Genomic DNA, 21,360 nt, shown 5'->3' with positions numbered 1-21,360 from the left:
TGTGTCTCACCTCTGTAAGAAATAGCCCCCTACCCCTACCGAAAATAAACCTTTTGACCCATGGTCACAGTTCCTCACCAATTGCTTTGCCCCTTTGTTCTCACACCACACAGGGGTCACATTGCATAGTGGCTGTTGAAGTGCAACTGCCCCAGAGATCCAGGGACCAGTCATGCCACATCCTCACCTTCTTCTCCAACCCCAACAGGTGACCCTGCAGCAGAGGAGTGGTCCCCATGGAGTGTGTGTTCAACTACCTGCGGGGAGGGCTGGCAGACAAGGACCAGGTTCTGTGTGTCGTCTTCCTACAGCACTCAGTGCAGCGGCCCTCTCCGGGAACAGAGACAGTGCAACAACTCTGCCATATGCCCAGGTGGGCTGAGCACACCATGCATGACGAGCAGGAGGGAAAGGAAGGTTCATGGAGTATTGACAGCCTATGATATGTCATTGGGAAATATCATTTTTTCTCCATTCCCTTACAGAGAGACTCTTGATAAACCAAACACTACTAGGTGGGCACTTATGCCACATGGAATGGACAACTTCATTCTATTTAAAAGCAATAAACATGATATATCTAAAAAGTCTGTGACCTTGGGAGATGTTTTCAAGTGTGGGGCAGATGGGAAAGAGAAGCAGCAGATGACATTTTTAATTGCTCAGATTCCAATACTGGATACACTACTGCAAAATGAGTATGAAAAACTTGAGCTGCTGGAATATTTGTGAATCGAACCCTCCTTTCCCTCTTCTTCTATAGTCCTTCTTCCACAGTTTTGAAGAAATAGCACAATCTGTTAATTATTTTGAAAAACTGAGCTATTAAAAGAGTTCTTATTCACCACTCTTGGACAGCAACATCATTGTTCACAACCAATCTTAGAATGGCAAAACCACCAAGCTGGTTCTTATGCCCTTTCTTGAATTTCCTCCTCTATTTAATTCTTATCACAAAAAGTTCCTGATGACAATCACAAAAATTAGGTTTCAGTCACTGTTGGCAGCCAATGAAGGACTGGAAAAGTACCTGTTTCTGTGAGTCTTTTTTTATATTTTTTTTTCCTGAAGAATTATTGATTTTGTGTTAGCCTCCTTGGCTGAAGCTGGAAAGGATAAAGTTCTTTAAAAGTGATCAGTACATACTCGTAACATTTGGCCTCTAGAGATTACGGTGACTGACCTTCTATAAATAAACTGGCCAGATTAGATTAGATTATCTCGAAGAAGATTACATCAATATAGATTAGGAGGCTTTAGATGTCTAATTCTTGGAGTTACCAGTGATGGCCTGAGCAGTGCTGGAGTATTGCTGCACATCTCATTTCTTTCCCGTTCTTCTAAATCTCTCTAGCTTTGCCTCTGATGTCACTGCTGTATGACAGCAATTAGGAAATAGGCTGCAGCTTTTCTGAGGGCTTGATAATGCTGTAGCTTTTGAAAATTCAATTGAGTGAGGGAAATAATGGTGAGAAGTGACAAAATAATGGTGATGTTGCTTTCCAAAGGCTGGTGGTTTTTGTGCTTTTTTTTTTTTTTTTTTTAATTGTTAGTTTTTGTTGTTGTTCCTCTCTAGCTAATTGCATCTTCTCAAAAAAATCATATTTTTCCTTGGCTCAAAGATCCAAAAAATTGGGTCAATTAAAAGTGTATTTCAATTTATTTCAAGTAGGATGGAAAGCAAAAGACAAGTGTTGTTGATACCAAATCATAAAAAATTACACCATGTTCCTCTGGCAAATTTCAAGCTGGCTTGTTCTTGGCCTTCCCACACAACCTTCTCACATACTGCTCATTTTGGATGGGAAGATGATGTACTTTGTGGTCTCTCTCACTTCTCCAGACCTCCTTTAGAAAGGAAACTTACTTCTGCTCTTATTGCAGTGCACGGTACCTGGGATGAGTGGTCTCCATGGAGCCTCTGCTCTTCCACGTGTGGGAGAGGGTACAGGGATCGGACCCGCACATGCAAACCCCCACAGTTTGGTGGGAACCCCTGCGAGGGCCCAGAGAAGCAAACGAAGTTCTGCAACATTGCACTTTGCCCAGGTAAGGCAGTTAGAGATTGAGAGACTTCCCTCCAGCAGGTCTCCCGATCCCCAAAGATGCCCACATGTCAATGAACAGCTCTGTAGATGTAACTCCTATTGACATTGATCTATTCCAAAGTGGATCATCTGTAAGAAAAGAAAACATTGGAGGAGCAACCTAGGGGCACCTTTGAGGAGATCATAGAATCATTCAGGTTGGAAAATGAGATCATCAACCCATCACGACCATACCCACTAACGATGCCCCTCAGTGCCACATCTCTGCATTTCTTAAAAACCTCCAGGGACGGTGATTCCACCACCTTCCCAGGCAAAGTGTTCCATTGCATTACCACTTTTTCTGAGAGGAAATTTTTCCTAATATCCAACCTGAACCTCCCCTCGATATGAGACTCAACAGTGTCTTAGGTTCTGGTTTGCCCTTAACGTACTAAGGACACATTGTATTGGATGAATCTAGACGGGCTCAACTATCATTGAGCCCTATCAACTATCAACTGGCATTTCCAAGAACATTTTACTTTTATCATTTATTATCCCTAATGGGTTGTATGGAACCATGTAGCCCAGCTGGGCATGTTACTGTGCTGGGATGAGTAATTTTGCGTTAATTTCATACCTGTCTCACTTCACCATGCAAGTTCTGTCTGTACTGGATCCTTCTTTGTTCAGTGATATGGACTATGAGACTCCTGCCATATTTTTTTTTCATTATTTTTGAAACTTGTTCCTCAGATTTCACTTTCAAATGCCTCTCCCTGATTTTGGCTTTGAAACACCAGAAAGAAATCTCCTTTCTCACTGCAAATCAAATTGTATTTCTGTGGCTTCCTTCCCCTGAACCACACAAAGCCCCTGTTGGTTTAACTCGGGTTTTCCTAGTGGACGTGATCAGAACATAAGGGAACTTCCCAACACTCCTCCCTTCTCCCAGGGTAATATCAACTGACATTTTTCAGGTTTAATGAGAATCATTATGAGAAATTATTGTGTCCCCGGAGGAGGAGAGGGATTGTGGGAGTGATGAGAACTTTGTGAAAACATTTGTGAGGAGCCTCCTGGCATTTTCTGCACAGTTTTCATCCCAAGTATCTATCCTTGGACTTCTGGCTGCAGTTCAAAAGACTGTACTCAGAATAAGAACATCCCAGACATCAAATTGACTCTGTCATAAAAAGACAAATTGAAGAAGTCAGACCTGGCGTGGCTTGGGCAATAAAGCATATCCTGAATTAATGTTGAGCCATAATTAATTTAAATACAAATAAATATGTGGATACGCTGTAGCAAACGGAACAGTGGGGGAAGAGACAGGCAGCCCAACTGAAAGACTTCAGCTCTAATTAATGCCACAAAGGCAATCAGTGGCTTTGCTGTGCCAAATGAGTGCCGCGTTGGGGGACTCACTGAAGCACAACAATGGGCACTGCTCAGTGCTTGACACACCAGACAGTTGTATCGCTTATTACCGCCCCGCTCAGAGGATTTATTACTGCAACTGATAAAAACGCTCTGCTGCAGGGACAACAGAGCTTTTGTTCCTCTGGAGCACTAGATATCGCCGGCTGAGTCCTGAGTCCTTTGGAGAGGAAGAAATAAAGGGGAAGACAATGCCACTGCCTGCAAAGACTGCACAAACCAGACTCCAATGAACTTCTTTGATGATTCTGTGATAAAGCAGCAGCAGCACTGCATGATTTTCTGGGTCTGTGATGGAGATCTCTCAGCATCTTGCCCAGGAGACATCCCTGTGTCAGTGCACATGGCTCCCGATGCAGAATGTCTGTCTCTGCTTCTCCATTTTTAAAATATCTTTACAGTTTCAGTCCATTAATAAATAAGCTCTCATCTCAAAGGAAATTCCTTCTTCCATCTCTCGCAGAGAATAAGCAATTTGTAGATGCAGCTCTTTTTTGTTTTCCCATCTCCAAATGCACACAGAATCATAGAATAACCCAAGTTGGAAGAGGTTCATAGAGATCACAAAGTCCAACTCCTTAAGTTGTGGTAGAATTCCAGTCTCCAATCTCATGGCAGCAGGTAGGCCTTTGTTAAATCCAACTTTCTTCTGCTAAATGTGACTTTTACCTTGGAAATGTAGTCTAACCTTCCCAATATCAGTGAACACTGGGGCACGCACTGCCAGTTGATGACAACTTCAAGCAGAAAAAAAAATAACTAATTTTTACTGGGCAGGACATATTCTGTGAGGTTTTTTATGATTTCCAGAGAGAAATCATCTACCAGTCACCACCTCTTGTATTTCCTTTCCTTGGGACTGATAAGCATTGCTGTGATACTTTGAATTTATGCACAATGAAAGCAGCAAGCTTAGATTGCCAAGAAGAAGCATGCTTTTTTTTTTTTTCAGACCTGAGATTACATGATGCTGTTTGAATTAACAGTTGTTCATTTGAGTATTTTGACATTTTCTTGAAAAGAAAAAAACATATAACACAGTGGGGATTATTTGGGGCCATTCAGGATCTTGCAGAATGTATAGAGAACCAGGCTGCATATATTTTACTTGGTCAAAGAAACCAAAGTGAAAGAAAATGTCCTGCATCTAAACAATGTGATTTAGACCAGAATTCAGACTTCTCCATGATTTGATTTTTTTTTTTCCTGAGTGAGAACTAGCAGTTAATGAGAGCTAAACAGAGCATGATGGCCACTGCTAATGAGGAAAAGTGCTCCAGGAATAGCAGACTGGGTGATAGATCTGATGACCGGGGGCCAATTAGGGTGTGACTGCCACACTTGGGAATGCCTCAAGCTGTACCATGCTAATAGAATGTATTCATGTTTCCTTCCAAACCTGTCCCTATTGCAACTTCTCTTTTCCCTCCCTTCCCTATTCAATTACCAGAGATGTGCTATGTGGAGACAGATCAAGCCTGGCAGTGTTAATTCAGATGTGACTGAAGTGCATTGACCACACATGTGCTCTCTGCTTGTGGTTTCCTTTTGGAGTACACCTCTGCTCTGAGTATCTCCTGGCTGGCAGCATGAATTCCTTTGAATAACAGTGTGATTTCAGTTTGTGCTTTAAGGGCTTCCTCTGAAATACAGAGCATTTGAGTGCTTGAGGAGCCAGACTCATGCACTGCTTTTCATTCATAGTGAAGAATGAATTCCCTCAAAAAAATACTGATTGACTAAAATGGGATATGTCATGGTAATATACAGATTCCTTCAATATTTTTAGTGGAAACATGATCCATATTCTCTATTTTGTTGTTTTGTTATAACTGCCTGTACTGAGAGCTTTGTACTGTAATATATAATGTCAATAATTCCAACATTTGTGCTGTCATGTAGACTGTGAATATAAAAATCAATGTGTTATGATGCTTGCATACTGTCAAGCCTTAACATACCAATTAGAGGTTGCAAAGGTCCCAAGAAATTGCCGCTGACATGTTTGCCTGAACTCTTTCTTGGTGGTCTTCTCCCTCTCACTCACTCTGTAACTCCTTTGGTTTGCCCTCCCCTTCCTCAGTCCCTTGTAGGCACAGGTCAGGGACTCTTGCACATGCCTCTTTCCAGAGGGAGAGATTTTCACATTCCGCTTTGTTATCTCTCTTTGGGCCACTCAGTGGACGGCAACTGGAACGAGTGGTCGAGCTGGAGCTCCTGCTCCGCTTCCTGCTCCAACGGCACCCAGCAGCGGACGAGGGAATGCAATGGACCTTCCTATGGGGGAGCTGAATGCCAAGGACATTGGGTAGAGACCCGAGACTGCTTCCTACGTCAATGCCCAGGTCAGTGGCCAATGGATTTTCCTCTCTTTTGGGTTATCCTTCTGTCGGTAATCCCTGATAAGTTTATATAAAATCCCTTCCTGTTTTCTTTGGGGAAGAGTTGCGCTGTTTTCACAAGTTTTGCAGTAATAAGGAGGCTGTGGATCATACCTATGGACCATGCAAGTCAAAATCCATAGCTGACAAACCCAGGAGGCCCCAGACAGATGAGTGATTACCCACAGGGAACACATCTTTCCAACTAATTGGGTCAACTGGAGAGAAAAATATTCTTTCTTGAAAATAAGGCTTAGATGTCTAAATGCTTTCAAGATTAAACAGAACCAATTAGTGTTGCCATGCTTCGCCTGGCCCTTTTCCTGGCTCCTCTTAGTTGCTACATCTCTCTTAGCCAGTAGGACTGAGAAGGAGTGGACCCCTGAGATGGAGAGAGCCTTCCTCCCCTTTCCAAGAGAACAAGTACACCCACAAATAACCGTTTCCTCAATAAGTCCTTATCTCCAGTGGTAGCAACAAAATCTGCAGCAGAAAGTATAGCAGTATTTAACCCTATTATCATAGAATAACTGGGGTTGAAAAAGACCTATAAGGATTAATTATTCCAACTCCTGGCTTGTCACAAAACCACCCGGAAATCAGGCCATAATTACTGGACTTCCCTATATGGACTCTACTATGTTTTCTTAGATTGCTCACTTCTTTGTAACTTGTGGAGATTCTTAAGGACACAAAGGGCCTCCCCCTTTTTAAGCATCCTTGTTACACTGATTTCAGAGTTACGTATCAAAGCATCGAGAGGTATGGTTTACACTATATATGGTGTTACCAAATAAAGTACCACAGATTGATGCTGGCCTTTTTCTTCAGTAATTTTCTTCCTCTGTTTGAAGGAAAAGAGAAATTTCCCACTCTCCCACAAGGAATTATTTGACCTGAGATAACCCATTAATTCCTAATTAAAACCCAAATAGGAATCAAGAGAGTTCTCTATTTCTGACACTGAGTTGTTGTTCTGTGTCTGTGATGCAGAAGAGAACATTTTCCTACCTTGTAGGCTTGTTGTGAGGGATAATTAACATTTTTATAGTGCTTTGATAAAGGCCATTGTTAATGCAAAAGCAGTAGCATTTCCACTGAATGTGTAAAGATAGTTGGAGAAGATACTAGGAAATGAGTCTCTTGCAAAAACTCTTTCTGACGCATGTGAAACAATGGTGCAATGGAAATCGTTGGAGAAGGGTTATTTGATGTTTCTTTGTGGTTTATCACCTGAGGGCTCTGCTGGTCCCCAACCACAGCACAGACCAGAGGTGTGTCTCTGAAAATCTATTTTCACATATACTTTTTGCATTCCAACCAAACTCAAGCTGTGGAGTTTGGCAGCCTAATGTTGCCATCCAGCAGGTTGAACCTCTGCTGACTGCATGGGACAGAGTCCCAACTTGAAGCCCAAGAAAAGAATCATAGAATCATTAAGATTGAAAAAGATTGCTAAGATAATTTAGTTCCCATCATACCCACTGAATCATGTCCCTCGGTGCCACATTTAATCTTTTCTTGATTTAACCTCCAGAAATAGTGACACCACCACCTCCCTGGGTAGCCTGTTACAAAGCATTACCAATGTTTCTGAAAATAAACTGTTCCTAGTATACAACTTGAACCTTCCCTGTCAAAACTTAAGACCTCTTGTCCTGTTGCTGTTACCTGGGCAAAGAGGCCATCCTCCACCGCACTACAATCTCCTTTCAGGGCGTTTTAGAGAGTGATGAGGTCTCCTCTGAGCCTCCTCTTCTTCAGAATAAACAGTCTCTGTTTCCTCAGCTGCTCCTCATAAGACTGGTGCTCCAGGAAAGAGATAGTTCTGGTGTTGTGGGATGAAGATATTGAGGAGAAGCAGAAGAATGTTCTTCAGTTATCGAATGACTGTTGCAGTGGGAAAGATAATGTACTGATTTCATGTGTGTTGAGAATCTGACAAGGATTTGGGGCAGGAGATCTCCCTTCACACCTACTTAACTCATCCTGTGTTCCAATGCTTACCTTGGAAACTTGCCTTTTTCTATTGAAAATGATGCTTGGGATGTTATAAGCTGTTTCTCTTTTTTATATCTCCAGTGGATGGGAAATGGCAAGCCTGGGGAGTGTGGGGGAGCTGCACCACTACGTGTGGAGGTGGAACTCAGAGACGTGACCGTGTGTGCTACGGACCCTTCTTTGGAGGAGAAACCTGCCAGGGTCCCAAGGAAGAGTATAGGCAGTGCAATGACAGAAAGTGTCCTGGTATGTATCCCAAACTCTTCACAGTCTTGTTTTTACTGGGGAGGACAGGGATTTTGGAAAAAGCTGTCAGAGAGCTGAATGCAACAGGGAGTTGTGATCTAGCTGTGCCTGCTTGTAATGCAGGTACATGATATATCAAGGGCTGGATATAATTTTCGCAATGTAACCATGATGATTTCAGTGAATACTTGTTAAATCTCACTAGTGTAGACTTAGACTTTCCTTTTTTTCCATTGACATAGAGTCATAAGAGGAAAAGAGACATTGAGAGCCATAATCAACATCAGAATCTTGAGTTCACTAAATAGTTGAATATGGAGGACAGATGCAGAGTTTCCTACCTTCAAACTAGCCTATGGGAGACCTTCATGCTCCTGGAAATTTAAACAAAAAAAAACAGTGGATGTGTCCAGAATTGTGAGACACTTGTTCAGTCTCACTGTTCTCTAGCTACACCAATGGGGCCAATCCATTTAATAAAAATGACATGAAAGCCTGAATGGAGGACAAGGAAATCATAGAATCATGTGGGCTGGAAAAAAACATTATCATCAAATCAAACCATCAACCCATCATCACCAAGCTCCCTAAACCATGTCCCTCAGTGTCATATCTTGAACATCTGCAAGGATGGTGACTCCATCACCTCTCTGTGCATCCTGTGCCAATACCTCACCACTCCTTCTGAGAAGAAATTTTTCCAAATATCCAACCTGAATCCCTCTTTGTGCAACTTAAGGCCACTACCTCTTGTCCTATTGCTGTTATTTGGAAAAGAGGCTGACTCCCACCTTCCCACAACCTCCTCTTAGGAAGCAGAAGAAAAGGCAAGCTGGAAAGATTCCATGTCTTACATGCAGTGTGTAGACAGAAAACAGGCCAGCACACAATTGTTATTCTCCTTCTTAGTCTCAGTTAAACTCCCTGCTGGTGAAATTGCTGGTGAGAAATCAATGGGCTATGTGATGTTGGCTGGCAGACTTCATCGATCGTAACTGGCTCCAGTTTATGACCGGGAGGGTAATTAATTGTTGGAGCAGCTTGGTGAGCGACAGGAGGGATTCTCGTGGTGGCATCATGGCTGTCCGTGTGAAGAGTGGGTGTCTCACTAAATGATGCAGCTCAGTGCAGACACTTCTGGGGATGGATTTGTGATGTTTTTGGGACAGCTGACCCCTCCGAGTCGCTTGCAAACAGCTGAAGACAGATAAAAGCCAAAAGCACTTCAGCAGGGAAGTTTAGCCAGAAGATAACAGAGCATTTTCACTCCTTGCAGCTACGCTCTAATAAAAGACATCACCTCTCCTTACAAGCTGTGCCTCTCAATTAGCAGAGGCGTGTGAGAGTCTCTTCTAACTGAGCCACAAAAGCTCTCCTCCGCCACTGAAAGCAGTAGCACCGGGTTGTCTGGTGGTGTCTACAGAGTGATGAAGATTTAGTTCAGCTTCAGTGTGTGCCAGCTGGGGCCCTGGCAGAACAAGCCTGATCTTTTCTTCTGTGTCCACGGGGGCTGATGCCTGCACAGTGCTCAAAAGGGAAAGGCATGTCTGAGGCACTGAGCCTTGCAAGGGTTCAAAACCAGAAGGGTCTTGCTGCAGTTGTTAATTTGCAGAGGGGGGGAAAAAAAAAAAAGGTTTTTGCCTAAAAATAAACCAACTCCATTCATTCTCGAGAAAGTATGAAGCGCTGGCATGATTTGATTTGAACAGAAGAGCTAAGCCTAATTGGGTTAGTTATTAAAATATCCCCGTGCAATTAGGTTACTAAAAAATATATATATATATATATAGTTATGAAACAGAAATAAAAATAAATAAATAAAAGGATGAAATGATTCTCTCCTGGCCTGGGAATTGCTTCTGCACTCACGGGCAAGACAGTGCCCGTCAGTGCACTCCTAAAGAGCATCTCTGATCCACAGCATCCCTCAGTGGCCCCCAGGGAGACTGCAGGGGTGAGGAGACCGGGAAGCTTTGGCAAGTCAGATGAGGAAGGAGAGGTCAGATGTGAACAAACTCTCCCTCCGCTCTTTGACAGGCAGTATTTGCTTTGGTACATTGCAGCTGAGATTGCTAGAAGTTTTCCACCCTATTTTCCTTTCGAACCACATTTTGAAGTGGGAAATTTGTGGCCATGGTCAAAGCACTGGGCCATAAAGCAGGGGTGTTGCATTCTGCTTTCTGAGTAACCATAACCTAATCACGAGTGGAAGATTTCATCTCTCTATCCAAAGCTCCTTGTCATCAACTTAGGTATAAAGCTACCATTTTTCTGCCCATGTTCTGCCTTATCTACAGAAGTCATGAGCTGTTGTTGGCATTGGAATTATTTCTGTGTATGTGCAGAGCACAGCAAGGGTTTTGCTTACCCTCTGGGATTTCATTATAATAGTGATTACTCAAAAGGAAATTTTAAAAGAGGAGAAAACATCTGTTTTCAAACGGGGAGCGTAACTTGTTTATTATCATCATCTACTGGATGCACCAGGAAAGAATCTGCATTTAAAATATGACTGAGGCTTGAAGACTCATGGTCTTGGAGCTTAACTCCAGGAGCTGTGATGTGCAGGCAGCTTCTTAGATCCTCCATTAGTCCTTCTGAGCAATAGGACTTGCCACTCCCTTTAGTCTTGAGGTTAAGCCTTCTTCATAGGCAGTTTGGTACCCTGGGTAGTTCCATTCCCAAGGTTTTACTGCTAACACAAACCCTAAGATGGTCTATGTCATCACATCCATGGGACAGTCCTTTCTAGAAGGATGCCTTCAGGATTTATCACATACAGATCCTTTCTGAACAGCATGAAAACTCAGGACACGTGTTTTTTGTTGTACTAGATATAAATTTACCCTACAACTTTGCACACTCCCACTGGCACTACTGGACCTTGGCATGGGCAGTGTTTTCCTACATAGAAGGAAGCTCTGCAGACAGCTGCCCAGCTTCATGGCTGGTTGGCTTTGGCTTTGCAGCTGCCACTCCTGGCCAGCTGCAGGCATGCTCTCAGCTTTCTCTTTATTGTTAGCTTGAAATGCACAATAAATAAATCTATAATTGAAAACCATTAAATATAATTTTCCCCTTCCACACTCTTAGGAGTGATAAATAGCTTTAACACCCTACTCATGGCTCCTTTCATTTTATGTGCTGCAAGTAATGAGTTTCTCAGCACAAACCCTTCCTTCTGTGATGGTATTTTTCTCAGGCCCCAAAGACTCCAGGGCCAATATCTATATCGTTCAGCAGAAGCATCTGAAAACTTTATCTTCCAAAGAGCTTTTTCTGTAACTTCTAAACATCCTTTGCACATTTTTGCAGTCCTGGATTCTGCAGCACCATTTGGAAATGAGTTGGTGATGCAAATTGGTGCTCAGTTTTTTTCATGTCATGGCCACGTAAGATGGCAGCAGACAGAGGACCTAGATGAAGGCCACCCAGGGGATATTCCCAACTGGCTTTTTTTCACCCTCGTTTTGTTCCTTCCTTCATTCTTACCCCTTCTTATGCAGAGCCTCATTTTAATCACATCCAACACCAAAATGGTGATCCTGAAGGATGGAAAGAATTGAGAGTGGAGCCCTGAAGCTCACCACCAAAAACTGGATGTTCTCACTTGAAAAAAATTCTTTAGCAAGGTGTAACAGTGACAGCTATCTTCCAAGCATCATCATGTTTCCAGACCATACTCCCCTTTTTCTCCTTTCCATGCTGTTTTCCACATCCCTCCTGAAAAGAGACTTTACCAATGAAGCTTTTCCTTCCTTGCAGAGCCCCATGAGATCTGTGACGAGGAAAGTCTTGCCTCTGTGGTTTGGAAAGAGACGCCTGCTGGGGATGCTGCAGCTGTTCGGTGTCCTCGCAATGCCACTGGTAAGGATGACTGCATATCTTGGCTGGAGACCCTCAGATCACTTTTAATCCTTTGACTTCTAGACAAGGGCAATCTGGTTGTGAGAAGAGAGGATGAGCAAATGGGCTTTCTGCCCTTTACTCAAGGCTATGTACACTGTCTGTGGATTTCTAAGTATTTACCAACAACCTCTGGTCCATACAGGACAACTTGAGATGGTCTCTCCTCCAGCTGTTACCTACTGCTAAGCAGCTTCATTATTAAGGGCTCCTGTGGTAATTCCATCCTATTCTGCAAAAGCAGGGTGGGCTCTACTAGACTAGACTTGGGTGTTATATTTCTCTCTGCTGACCATAAAACAAAGTAGTAAATCTGAATTTGATTGCCCAGTCATGTTTTGATTATCATAGAATGGCTATGTTGGAAGGAACCTTAGAGATCATCTGTTTCCAAATCCCTTGCCATGGGCAGGTTGCCATCCACTAGATCAGGTTGCCCAGTGATACTTACCTCTGTTTTTAGAAATCATAGAAACTCTGTGAACTTAATCTTCAGGTACTCAAGTTGAGAGTCAAGTCATGGTGGTATGAAACGATAGTACCTGGGCATTCAGTTGTTATGTGTTGTGGCCACATATTCCAAGAAGTGGAAAATAACACAGGGGAGAAGGCTCAGATGTTCTGCTGATGGAGATTGTTCCCAGCTGCATGTTTCTGACTCTCAGGCAGGGAAATAAAAATAGGGCAGGAGTGTCTGTAGCGATCATAAAGTTTTTAATCTTTACGAGTAAGTTCATTGGACACAGAAAACCCTGAAGCTCTCGTTGACTCATGCATCCTGGAACAGTCAGTGTAATTCCTAATGCTAGCCTAGAAGAAGGGCTGTACCATAGGTCACTGAATCATTTAGCAGTAGCAATGGAATTGTGCACCCAGCAAAGCCTGCTCCTCGGAGACTTTCCAAATGGCAGTGCAATTGCCTGGGTTATTCCTATCCCCTTTCTCTTCGCTGAGGTATGTGTTCCTCTGCATTGAAATGGCGTGTGATTACCACTGCAAAACTCACTGTACACTGAAGCTAAAGAAAAGCCGGGGGGAGAACTGCAGGCAGCTTTTCAGTTTTTTTCATCAGATGCAAAGATGGTGCTGTTGGATATTTATTTTTGTTGAGACTGTGTAGGCAGCAGCAGTCAGTGCTTCAGTTGCAAATACCAGACTTTGCCACCTGGGGAGGCTCGTGGGACTTCTTGAACCGGGAAGAAGCCTGCCCTGCAGGACTGATTAAACTTTCTTTTGCCTTAAAATTACAAAATCATAGAATATACTATGTTGGAAAGGACCCGTAAGGATTACTGAGTCCAACTTCTGGCTCCACACAAGACTACGCAAAAGTCAAGCGATATGACTGAGACTATATGACAGACAAACCATGTCCCAGTCACACTTTTTCATTTGCATGTCCTTTTGTTGTCCTGTCTCTTAGTAAGAAAATGCAGGAGGAGGAAATAAAAATAACCTCTCAATCACTTTCCAGATGCCCCTATCGCTTTTGTGTCTGTAATTGTGCCTGCATAGATGCGTCGACCTGTCCATTGTGATCTCCGTGAGAGTGCCTGGCTTTTCAAATGTCCCCACTCCAGTCTTCTTTTCTTTCCTCTTCTAGGGCTAATCCTTCGAAGATGCACTTTAGATGAAGAAGGGATCGCTTACTGGGAACCTCCAACATACGTCAAGTGTGTTTCTATTGATTACAGGAACATACAGATGATGGTAAGGCAGACTGATGGCAGGTTTAAACACATCTGGGGTCTCCTCAGAGGCTTGTTACACTATCACAGTTACAAAGAAGAAGGAAAGCAGGATTTCCATGTGAAAGGAAGATGACAGCTCTGTTCTGCTTTTGTCTAGTTGCTTTTGTCTTGTGATTTCTCGGGCAATCCATGGACCATAATGTTTTCTCTCTGAGGCTTTTAATACCTAGCTTGTTAGAATCCAAGTTTTATCATGTCCTCCACCACGTAACAGAATCACAGATTCATTTGAGTTGGAAGGGACCCTTAAAGGTCACCTAATCCAACTCACCTGCAATGGACAGGGACATTAATATCCATTGTGATATCCATTGGTATCACATTATCCGTGAGAATTACTGTGATTGTAACACTTCTAAATAAGACACTTAATTTTCATTAGACTTAAAATTACTGCTGTGATGAATTCTCCTTTTTCTGCTAGTCTCCTATGGCTTGCCTTACAACGCTATTGCCTGTATGAAAACTGTCCTTTTCAGGATGAGCTACAGTCTGAGCTAAAATAGTTCAAGTTTACTAAAAAAACCATGTTCTAGGGCAAAAATCTTCTGCTAGCTGGCCTTGGGTCAGCAGCAGAATAGCATTTCTGTAGTAGAATAATCTTTTCTGAACCTACACACAACCTTTTCTTTGTGGGCATGCAGAAAAAATTGACTTTTGCTCTTCTATCATTTTAAAAATATCACAGGCTGTCAGGTCAGCAAAGATTGTCAGATTCGTCTAATCTGTGTTCCGAATTACAAGGAAGGTCATAAACCTTCCCCCAGCAATTCCTTTGCCTAGCTCATTAACTTGACTTTCACTGTCACTAAAGTGTTTGTCGTGTTTCTGTTCCTCAGACCAGGGAGCATCTTTCCAAAGCTCAGCGTGGGTTGATGGGAGATGGGCTGTCAGAAGTGCTCCAGAACCTTGTGGAAATCTCCCAGGATGGGACCAGCTACAGCGGAGACTTGCTGTCCACCATTGATGTACTCAGGAACATGACAGAGATCTTCCGTAGGGCTTATCACAGCCCAACTTCTGGAGATGTGCAGGTGAGCTGAGCCACTTGCATAAGGCTCAGGGTTTGATTACCTCTTTCTGAGCTGTTTCGATACTGATGAACAACGGGATTATATTCTGCCCAAGTGAAGTGTCTTTGCTTGTTAACAAACCCTCCCTTTGAGATTGTTTCTCCCTGGCCTATAAAATAAGATCTTGAAATTCAAAGTCACTCTGAACTATTACAACCTGATAGCACTTACACTGGAAGCTAATTGGTATACTGGAAAGGACTACAGCCTAATGACTAGATGTAAGATGACCCTGTGATATTGGGTAGCTGGATGTTGATGTGGGAGAATGTCTTGATGGCTTCTCACCCTAGGATTTTACTTTCAGCAGTTGCATATGGAGTGGTACAAAATATGCACTTGGGATTGATCAGCACCACACAACTTGAAACATTAAACTGATCCAGCAGTATCTGCAAATGGTGACAAAACTTGAGAAAAAGATCAATGGTCTTGAAATATCTTGTCTTTTTCCTTCTCATTGTGTGTTTCATGGTCAAAGTACTACAAGGCTTAGCACCCACTTGATCCATCTCTGCTTCTCTTTCAAAGTCACTGAAAAAAAAAAAAGATAGTAAGTTTCCCTATGCTGGAAAGCAATGGAAATATCACAGAATCACAGAATTGTAGGGGTTGGAAGGGACCTCCAGAGATCATCGAGTCCAACCCCCAAATAGTAGGAAATAGGGTAGGACTTGATTTCTGCAAGGCAAGATCAACGGTATTTACCCACGTTGTGACAGATATATGTCTAATCTGTTCTTTAAAATCTTCAACACTGAAAATAAGACATATTCCCAGTCCTGTTCTTTAGCAGGAATGAGAGAGAAAAAACTTGGGAAAAAAGTTTTACTACTGTTTACATCTCTGGAGGCAGAAGCCAGCCAAATGCAGTGGGAAACTTTGGGAACAGTACCTTGAAAGGTCTCCTGGATAATTATTATGTGTTCCTTGTGTACCACCATGCCCTTCCTAGAGAAGGCCATGTTTTGCTAACTCTTCCCTTTTTCCTCTTTTGTCTCCTTTCTCCAGAACTTTGTCCAGATCATCAGCAACATTTTATCGGAGGAAAACCGGGACAAGTGGGAGGAAGCTCAGCTGGTAGGAACCTTCAGCACCTTCTGTGTAACAAATCAAGCCTTCTTCATAGGCTTAAGCCATGACAAGGGGGTGTTTACAATGGTCTACATGGCTCTTCTTGACCAACACATTGGTCAAGACATTGGTTGCATTCTGTGCAACATGAATCTGTTTCGTGTTGCCGCAGACCAGGAAATATCTCCACCCATCACTGCTGCTTTCCTTGGATAATTTTTTATAATGGAAGAGAGAAACTACTTGGATATGGTCAGCTCTGATCAGCTTCAGAGTTGACCACCTCTGCAGGAGTTATTATAAATCAGCTGATATGTGCAACTGGTTGTTTGGGTGATCTCAGATCTCAGTGCCAGGCTGAGTAGCTCTGTAACCCACAGGATCTCAGCCCTAAGTCAGAATCTCTGCATGAGTAAGAGCAAAAAAGCTGCTGGTGGATACCAAATTTTGGATAGCTCTCAAAGATCAGATTGGATTTGGAGTTGATAACCCTCCTGGCTTGCTATAATTCTCCTCATGCCAAGATAAAGCAATGGGATTACATGGGTTTGAGTTCTTGGCTACAAAGGTGCAGGACAAGCAGGATTTCCTTGCTTAGAGTTGTGCTCTGCTCGCCTGAGCTTCTGGTTCTGTCCAGCATGAGATGAGCAAAACTTCAGTTATATTTTACTTTCTGTCCTCTCATATACTGAGATTCTGCATAATAATTCTCTAACTAAGCCCTTGCATACTGGTTTGTTTGTATATCCATGTCATATTTGTCCTTTGTATCTTCTGTCATAGTTGCACTCTTTAATTCAGTAAGACCTACTCCTTGTCTCGTTCCCATTCCCTTGGTGAGCCCTTGAGCTGCTCCACATCTTCATCTCAATGCAGTGAAAAGAATGAAATGGGAAAGAGTGAAATGGTTCTGCCTCAGACAAGCAGCAGCTCTGGTGAATTGGACAGTAGTAACGCTCATTCCTTCCATGTCCTTTTCTCAGTATTATTCCTTGGAACAAAAATACCAGCTCTTTTTTTGTCACAGCATAAAAAATAACCTGGACAAGGAACATGAGAGCCTTTATGAGTGATCAGTCTTATGGAAAGTACCCATTGGTGTGGATCAGAACATGGCAGCCCCTTTTTAACCATCTCTTGTTGCTGTGAAAGTCATCAGAGAGACAATGCTAAACAAATTGAAAATACTAAATAAACAAGAAAAAATTGTTTAACATGCACACAAAAAAGCCAACCTTCAGTCCAACCAGGGAAGTCCTCTGGGAAGGAGTGTTCACTAAATGTGCACACTCGTTGGTAGTTCAGAACTTGAAACAGGAGTACTCAGGTGCTCTATGGTTTCTTCAAGCAACAGGACCTCGACCAAGAGCTGAGCAGCCTTGTGGATCTATCCTTCCCTCCTTTCTCCCTGAGATCTGTTTTTTTCTCATTGCCTTTGGAAGGGGATGGCATAGTCTGACTCCAGGCAAGATAAGGGACCAATTTCAAGACCACAGGTGTGTGTACATATTTGAGAACAGTGCAGAGGAGTCTACTGAGTTGTCATGACAACAGGGAAATCCTGCTGATCTCCATAAAAACAGCTGCAGGTTTCACTCTCTGGCAATTTGTTCCCATCAGCTTTCCCTGTGCAATCTGTTCTTTGTACCTATAGATACAGCCCAGCCTGCCCTCACCATTACATCAACCTGTGCAAGGAGTGGAACTATGATGCTCTAAATTGCCATGAAGAAAATATTTGCCTGGCATTTATTTTAGTGGAATTAGTGATGACAGCACAACACCATGACTTTAAGACCGAAAATGGCCTCAGAAATCTTCAGGCACTGGATGGCAAAGATTTCAGCAGTCTCTGTTCTTCTCATTCAAAGCTTAGGGAGCAAACCAATGCCTCGTATTTCACAAGGTCAATCATTTCCTTTAAAACGAGAAATTAGAAATAAACCCAACATCATTATGGTCTCATGTTCCATCTTGGCCCCCCCCCCTCCCCCCATGTGGAAGATGGGGGGAAAAGATATAAAAGAAAATAAACCAGAAAGGCATTCATATAGAGAAGGGCTATCATGCTTTTGGTGAGGTTACATTAGCCGTTTTATTATAGAAACCTGAAAGACAATGGCCAGTGTAGCTTGGGGTTAATGTGACATTGTGTTTTCAATCTGTAATGGAATATAAAAATACACTGTTAAAAATAGTCTCCTTGGTTTTTTCTCCTTCTGTGCACACCTGCTGTACTGGCAGGACTTTTTGATCTGATCTTGATACAATTTTAGTCTCACCAATATTCTTTTGGATAGACAGACAGAGTGTCATGCATGGCCACCCCTTTCCTCCTTGGCCATACAGCCTTCCTTCTGCTGCCATCCTGGTCTCCTCCTGTCCTGCTTGTCCTCAAAGATCAACAACCCCAGGGAAAAAAAAAAAAGTGATAGTGATGGAAAAGGAAATGAAGAGATGTAAGGAGTTGGACTGCTTTTCTTTGACCTCACATCATGTTTGCTAAACCCCTGCAAGCAATTGTGCTTGAGTAAAAGACAGGTAGTAAGCACAGTTCATTTCATGTGGGTTACCTTTTATGAAATCAGTCACTGCAAAACCAGTTATTGTTTGACAGCCTTTTGCATGCCCAGTAAAATACAGGCAAATAAGAATTATTGCCAATATCTTTATCATATGGGAGATATCAGGGAAAGAAAGAAAAAAAGAGAGAAAATCCAACACTGTCTGGGCAAAAATCAACTTGGTTATTTGGAGAGTGAGATCCTGCAATCAGAATGGGAAAGCATAAGAAGGGATGATGATGCTTTCTGCGTAGAATTATGTGATCTGGTGCCTGGGATTTGACATTAGATCCTGGAGTTCATTGCTAAGTGTGTGTTTGCTGGACCAATTTTTTCCTCCAAAATTAGCCCTTTGCATTGCTGGGATTTAGTCTCCTCTTTAGGTAGTTTCTGACTCAGGTTGACAACTGGGTGAGATGCCCGTGTCAGGGATCTGGTTCAGCAAACTGTGATCAAGTACCAGATAGAGTTACAAATGACTGTATTAAATATACAAACAACTCCTACAGCACTGTTCTTCCTCTTCTGTTCATAGGCAGATGAGAATTCAAGGCTTCAAGTGCTTCAGGTACTGGACTTAGCTGAAGTAGAATCATAGAGTCTTTGTGGTTGAAAAAAAGCTCAAAGATCATCTAGTCTAACTGTATTTTAAGTAGTTTAGAAGTTTTTAAAGTAATTTAAAGGTTGTTAAGTAGTTTAAAAGGTTTTTCTTCTAGGGTGGTCAAAGCATGTGTCACTGAACACAGCATGATTCATCTCAAGAATAATGTTTAGGGGCTGGATTCCTGCCTTTGAGAGTGCTCTTCCCTCCCTCCATGAGAATTTAAGTCTGGATTTCTTTGAAGTGCACCATGGCATGCTGATCTTTGATTCAGAGGAAGACTCAGACCAAAGAACAACCCTTGGAAATTCAACAGGGAATAAGAATGGAAGACAGAATAGATCTCTGCACTCACCAGCTTGCTGCATGCCTCTTTTCTAGTGTCTCATCAAATAGACATCCAAAGTTCCCTGAGATGCTCCAAGAGGAAGAAGCAGTGAGCCCTTCCTTCAATTTTGTTTCCTGCTTATCTCCTAAGATGCAGTTGTGCTTCTTCTTTGCTGTCTACGTGTGAGAAACATTCTCCCAAACATCCCTCCTGGAACCAAACCTGAAACCAGCCTGCTAGAAACCTACCCTTATCCTTAAAGTAGGCTGGAGTTTTTGGTTTGGTGTGTTTGCTTTCACGGGGTTGTTAGCAAGATCAACCATTCTAATAGAGGCAAAGTCTTGTGGACTCACTCTTGGTAGGAAATATAGATATATATACACAGTCAGAAGAAATTGTTAGTTTCTCAGGCCAAGTGTTGCAGTACTTGAGGGACAGGGAAACCTAAGGCTTGGAAAAAGCTCTCAAAATTTGACATAGGGCAGAGTTTCAACATGGACCACTTCTTCACTTTCTGTCATGATGCCTCTGGATGGGCAATTGCATTGTCAATGGCTTGTGTATTGCTAGGCTGGGCCAGGTACTCCAGCCAAAGGACTTGGAAAGACCACGTAGTTACATTTAATCATGACTGCTAAGAGTCTGTCCTGGTATGTTGCTCTTCTTGCATTAACTGCAAGGGGTGGGCCATAGCAAGCATTAGCAATAACTTATCTGCTTGGATCAAGTGGTTAATAGTAGAAAGAATCCTGAAGGAAAGGAGGTAGATTATTTTCTGTTCCAGAGATTCCCAGATATTTTTCTTTGCTTTGCTTTGAGACACTGCCCTCCAGCCTCAATTTTATGAATTACTATTTCTTACCCCTTTGTTTTTCCAGGCTCCCTTAGCTGCATTTTTTATTAGCTGTGCCACTAAGTATTGTCCTTCTCTCTGCAGATAGGGCCAAATGCCAAGGAGTTGTTCAGGCTTGTAGAGGATTTCATTGATGTCATCGGCTTTCGCATGAAGGATTTCCGGGATTCCTACCAAGTGACAGACAATCTGGGTGAGTTGATTTGCACTCCCATGTTGGGTAGAGACCCCAGGAACCTGTAATTGCAGTGCAGTATGCAGAATCTTGGATGTGGGATGATCATAACCATGGAGTAGCTTTTCTCCAAATAATCTAGGACTTGAGCCTGATGAAAAGATGGGCACAAAATAGTTTGTGAGATGTCTATAGAACCATGAACGGAGAACAGATGACAGACTGGGAAGAATTAAGCTAGTTCCTTTTGTTTTTTAGCACAAGAGCTGCACAGCAGCCAATGAAGTGATCAGACAGCAAACAAACAGCAGGCAGTATTTGATTTATGCTGTATGCACAATCACAGCATGGAACTTGTTGCCAGAGGATGCTGCAGAAGCCAAAAAGTACAGATTGGCTCATGATGGGATTAGGAAACTGCACAAAGGAGAGTTCCATCGGTGGCTATTAAAGTTCATTGTCTGGATGTAACCACAAGCTGAGAAAGTCCTGCTGACTGCTAGAAACTGGAAGGACAAGACAAGAGAAGTCTTGCTTTGCTCTTTCTTATAATTCCCTAAGCATCTGCTTCTGGCCACTCCTGGAGTAGAAGTATCTCATCTCTTCCAGGTTTAGTGCAGGCAGGCAGGCTTTGCTGTCTGATTTTCCGCTATTGACTCTAGCGGGTTTTTCAATTTGTGTGAATTTATTGAGGCCAGTCTTGCTCACTGGTTTTATTTGCTATTTCTCTCTAGTCCTTGGCATTCACAAGCTGCCAGCTAACGCAGCAACTGACATCACCTTCCCCATGAAAGGCTGGAGAGGCATGGTGGACTGGGCCAAGAATTCAGAAGACAAGGTCACTGTCTCCAAGAGCATCCTGTCTTCGGGGCTGACAGGTAAGCAGCACAGTCAGAACTCCCTAGAAGAAAATATCATATTCACTTTCTAACAGAGG

General features: G+C 42.7%; 1 protein-coding gene across 2 annotated transcripts in view; it reads left to right on the top strand.

Moving 5' to 3' along the window:
* ADGRB1 (adhesion G protein-coupled receptor B1) overlaps positions 1-21,360 on the top strand; it is a 277,331-nt gene that overhangs the window by 132,151 nt on the left and 123,820 nt on the right. For both annotated transcript variants that reach the window (XM_048938834.1, XM_048938835.1), the window contains exons 5-14: positions 209-373; positions 1,885-2,049; positions 5,651-5,815; positions 7,934-8,098; positions 11,864-11,965; positions 13,608-13,714; positions 14,595-14,789; positions 15,840-15,908; positions 20,333-20,441; positions 21,158-21,301. In XM_048938834.1, the coding sequence (XP_048794791.1) occupies positions 209-373; positions 1,885-2,049; positions 5,651-5,815; positions 7,934-8,098; positions 11,864-11,965; positions 13,608-13,714; positions 14,595-14,789; positions 15,840-15,908; positions 20,333-20,441; positions 21,158-21,301 (1,386 nt within the window). The remainder of the gene's footprint in view (positions 1-208; positions 374-1,884; positions 2,050-5,650; positions 5,816-7,933; positions 8,099-11,863; positions 11,966-13,607; positions 13,715-14,594; positions 14,790-15,839; positions 15,909-20,332; positions 20,442-21,157; positions 21,302-21,360) is intronic.

Source organism: Lagopus muta, chromosome 3 (assembly GCF_023343835.1).
Source record: "Lagopus muta isolate bLagMut1 chromosome 3, bLagMut1 primary, whole genome shotgun sequence".
In the NCBI taxonomy this organism is placed as follows: Eukaryota; Metazoa; Chordata; class Aves; order Galliformes; family Phasianidae; genus Lagopus; species Lagopus muta.
The sequence above is the reverse complement of the archived record's forward strand: the minus strand, read 5'-3'. Positions and strand labels throughout refer to the sequence as shown.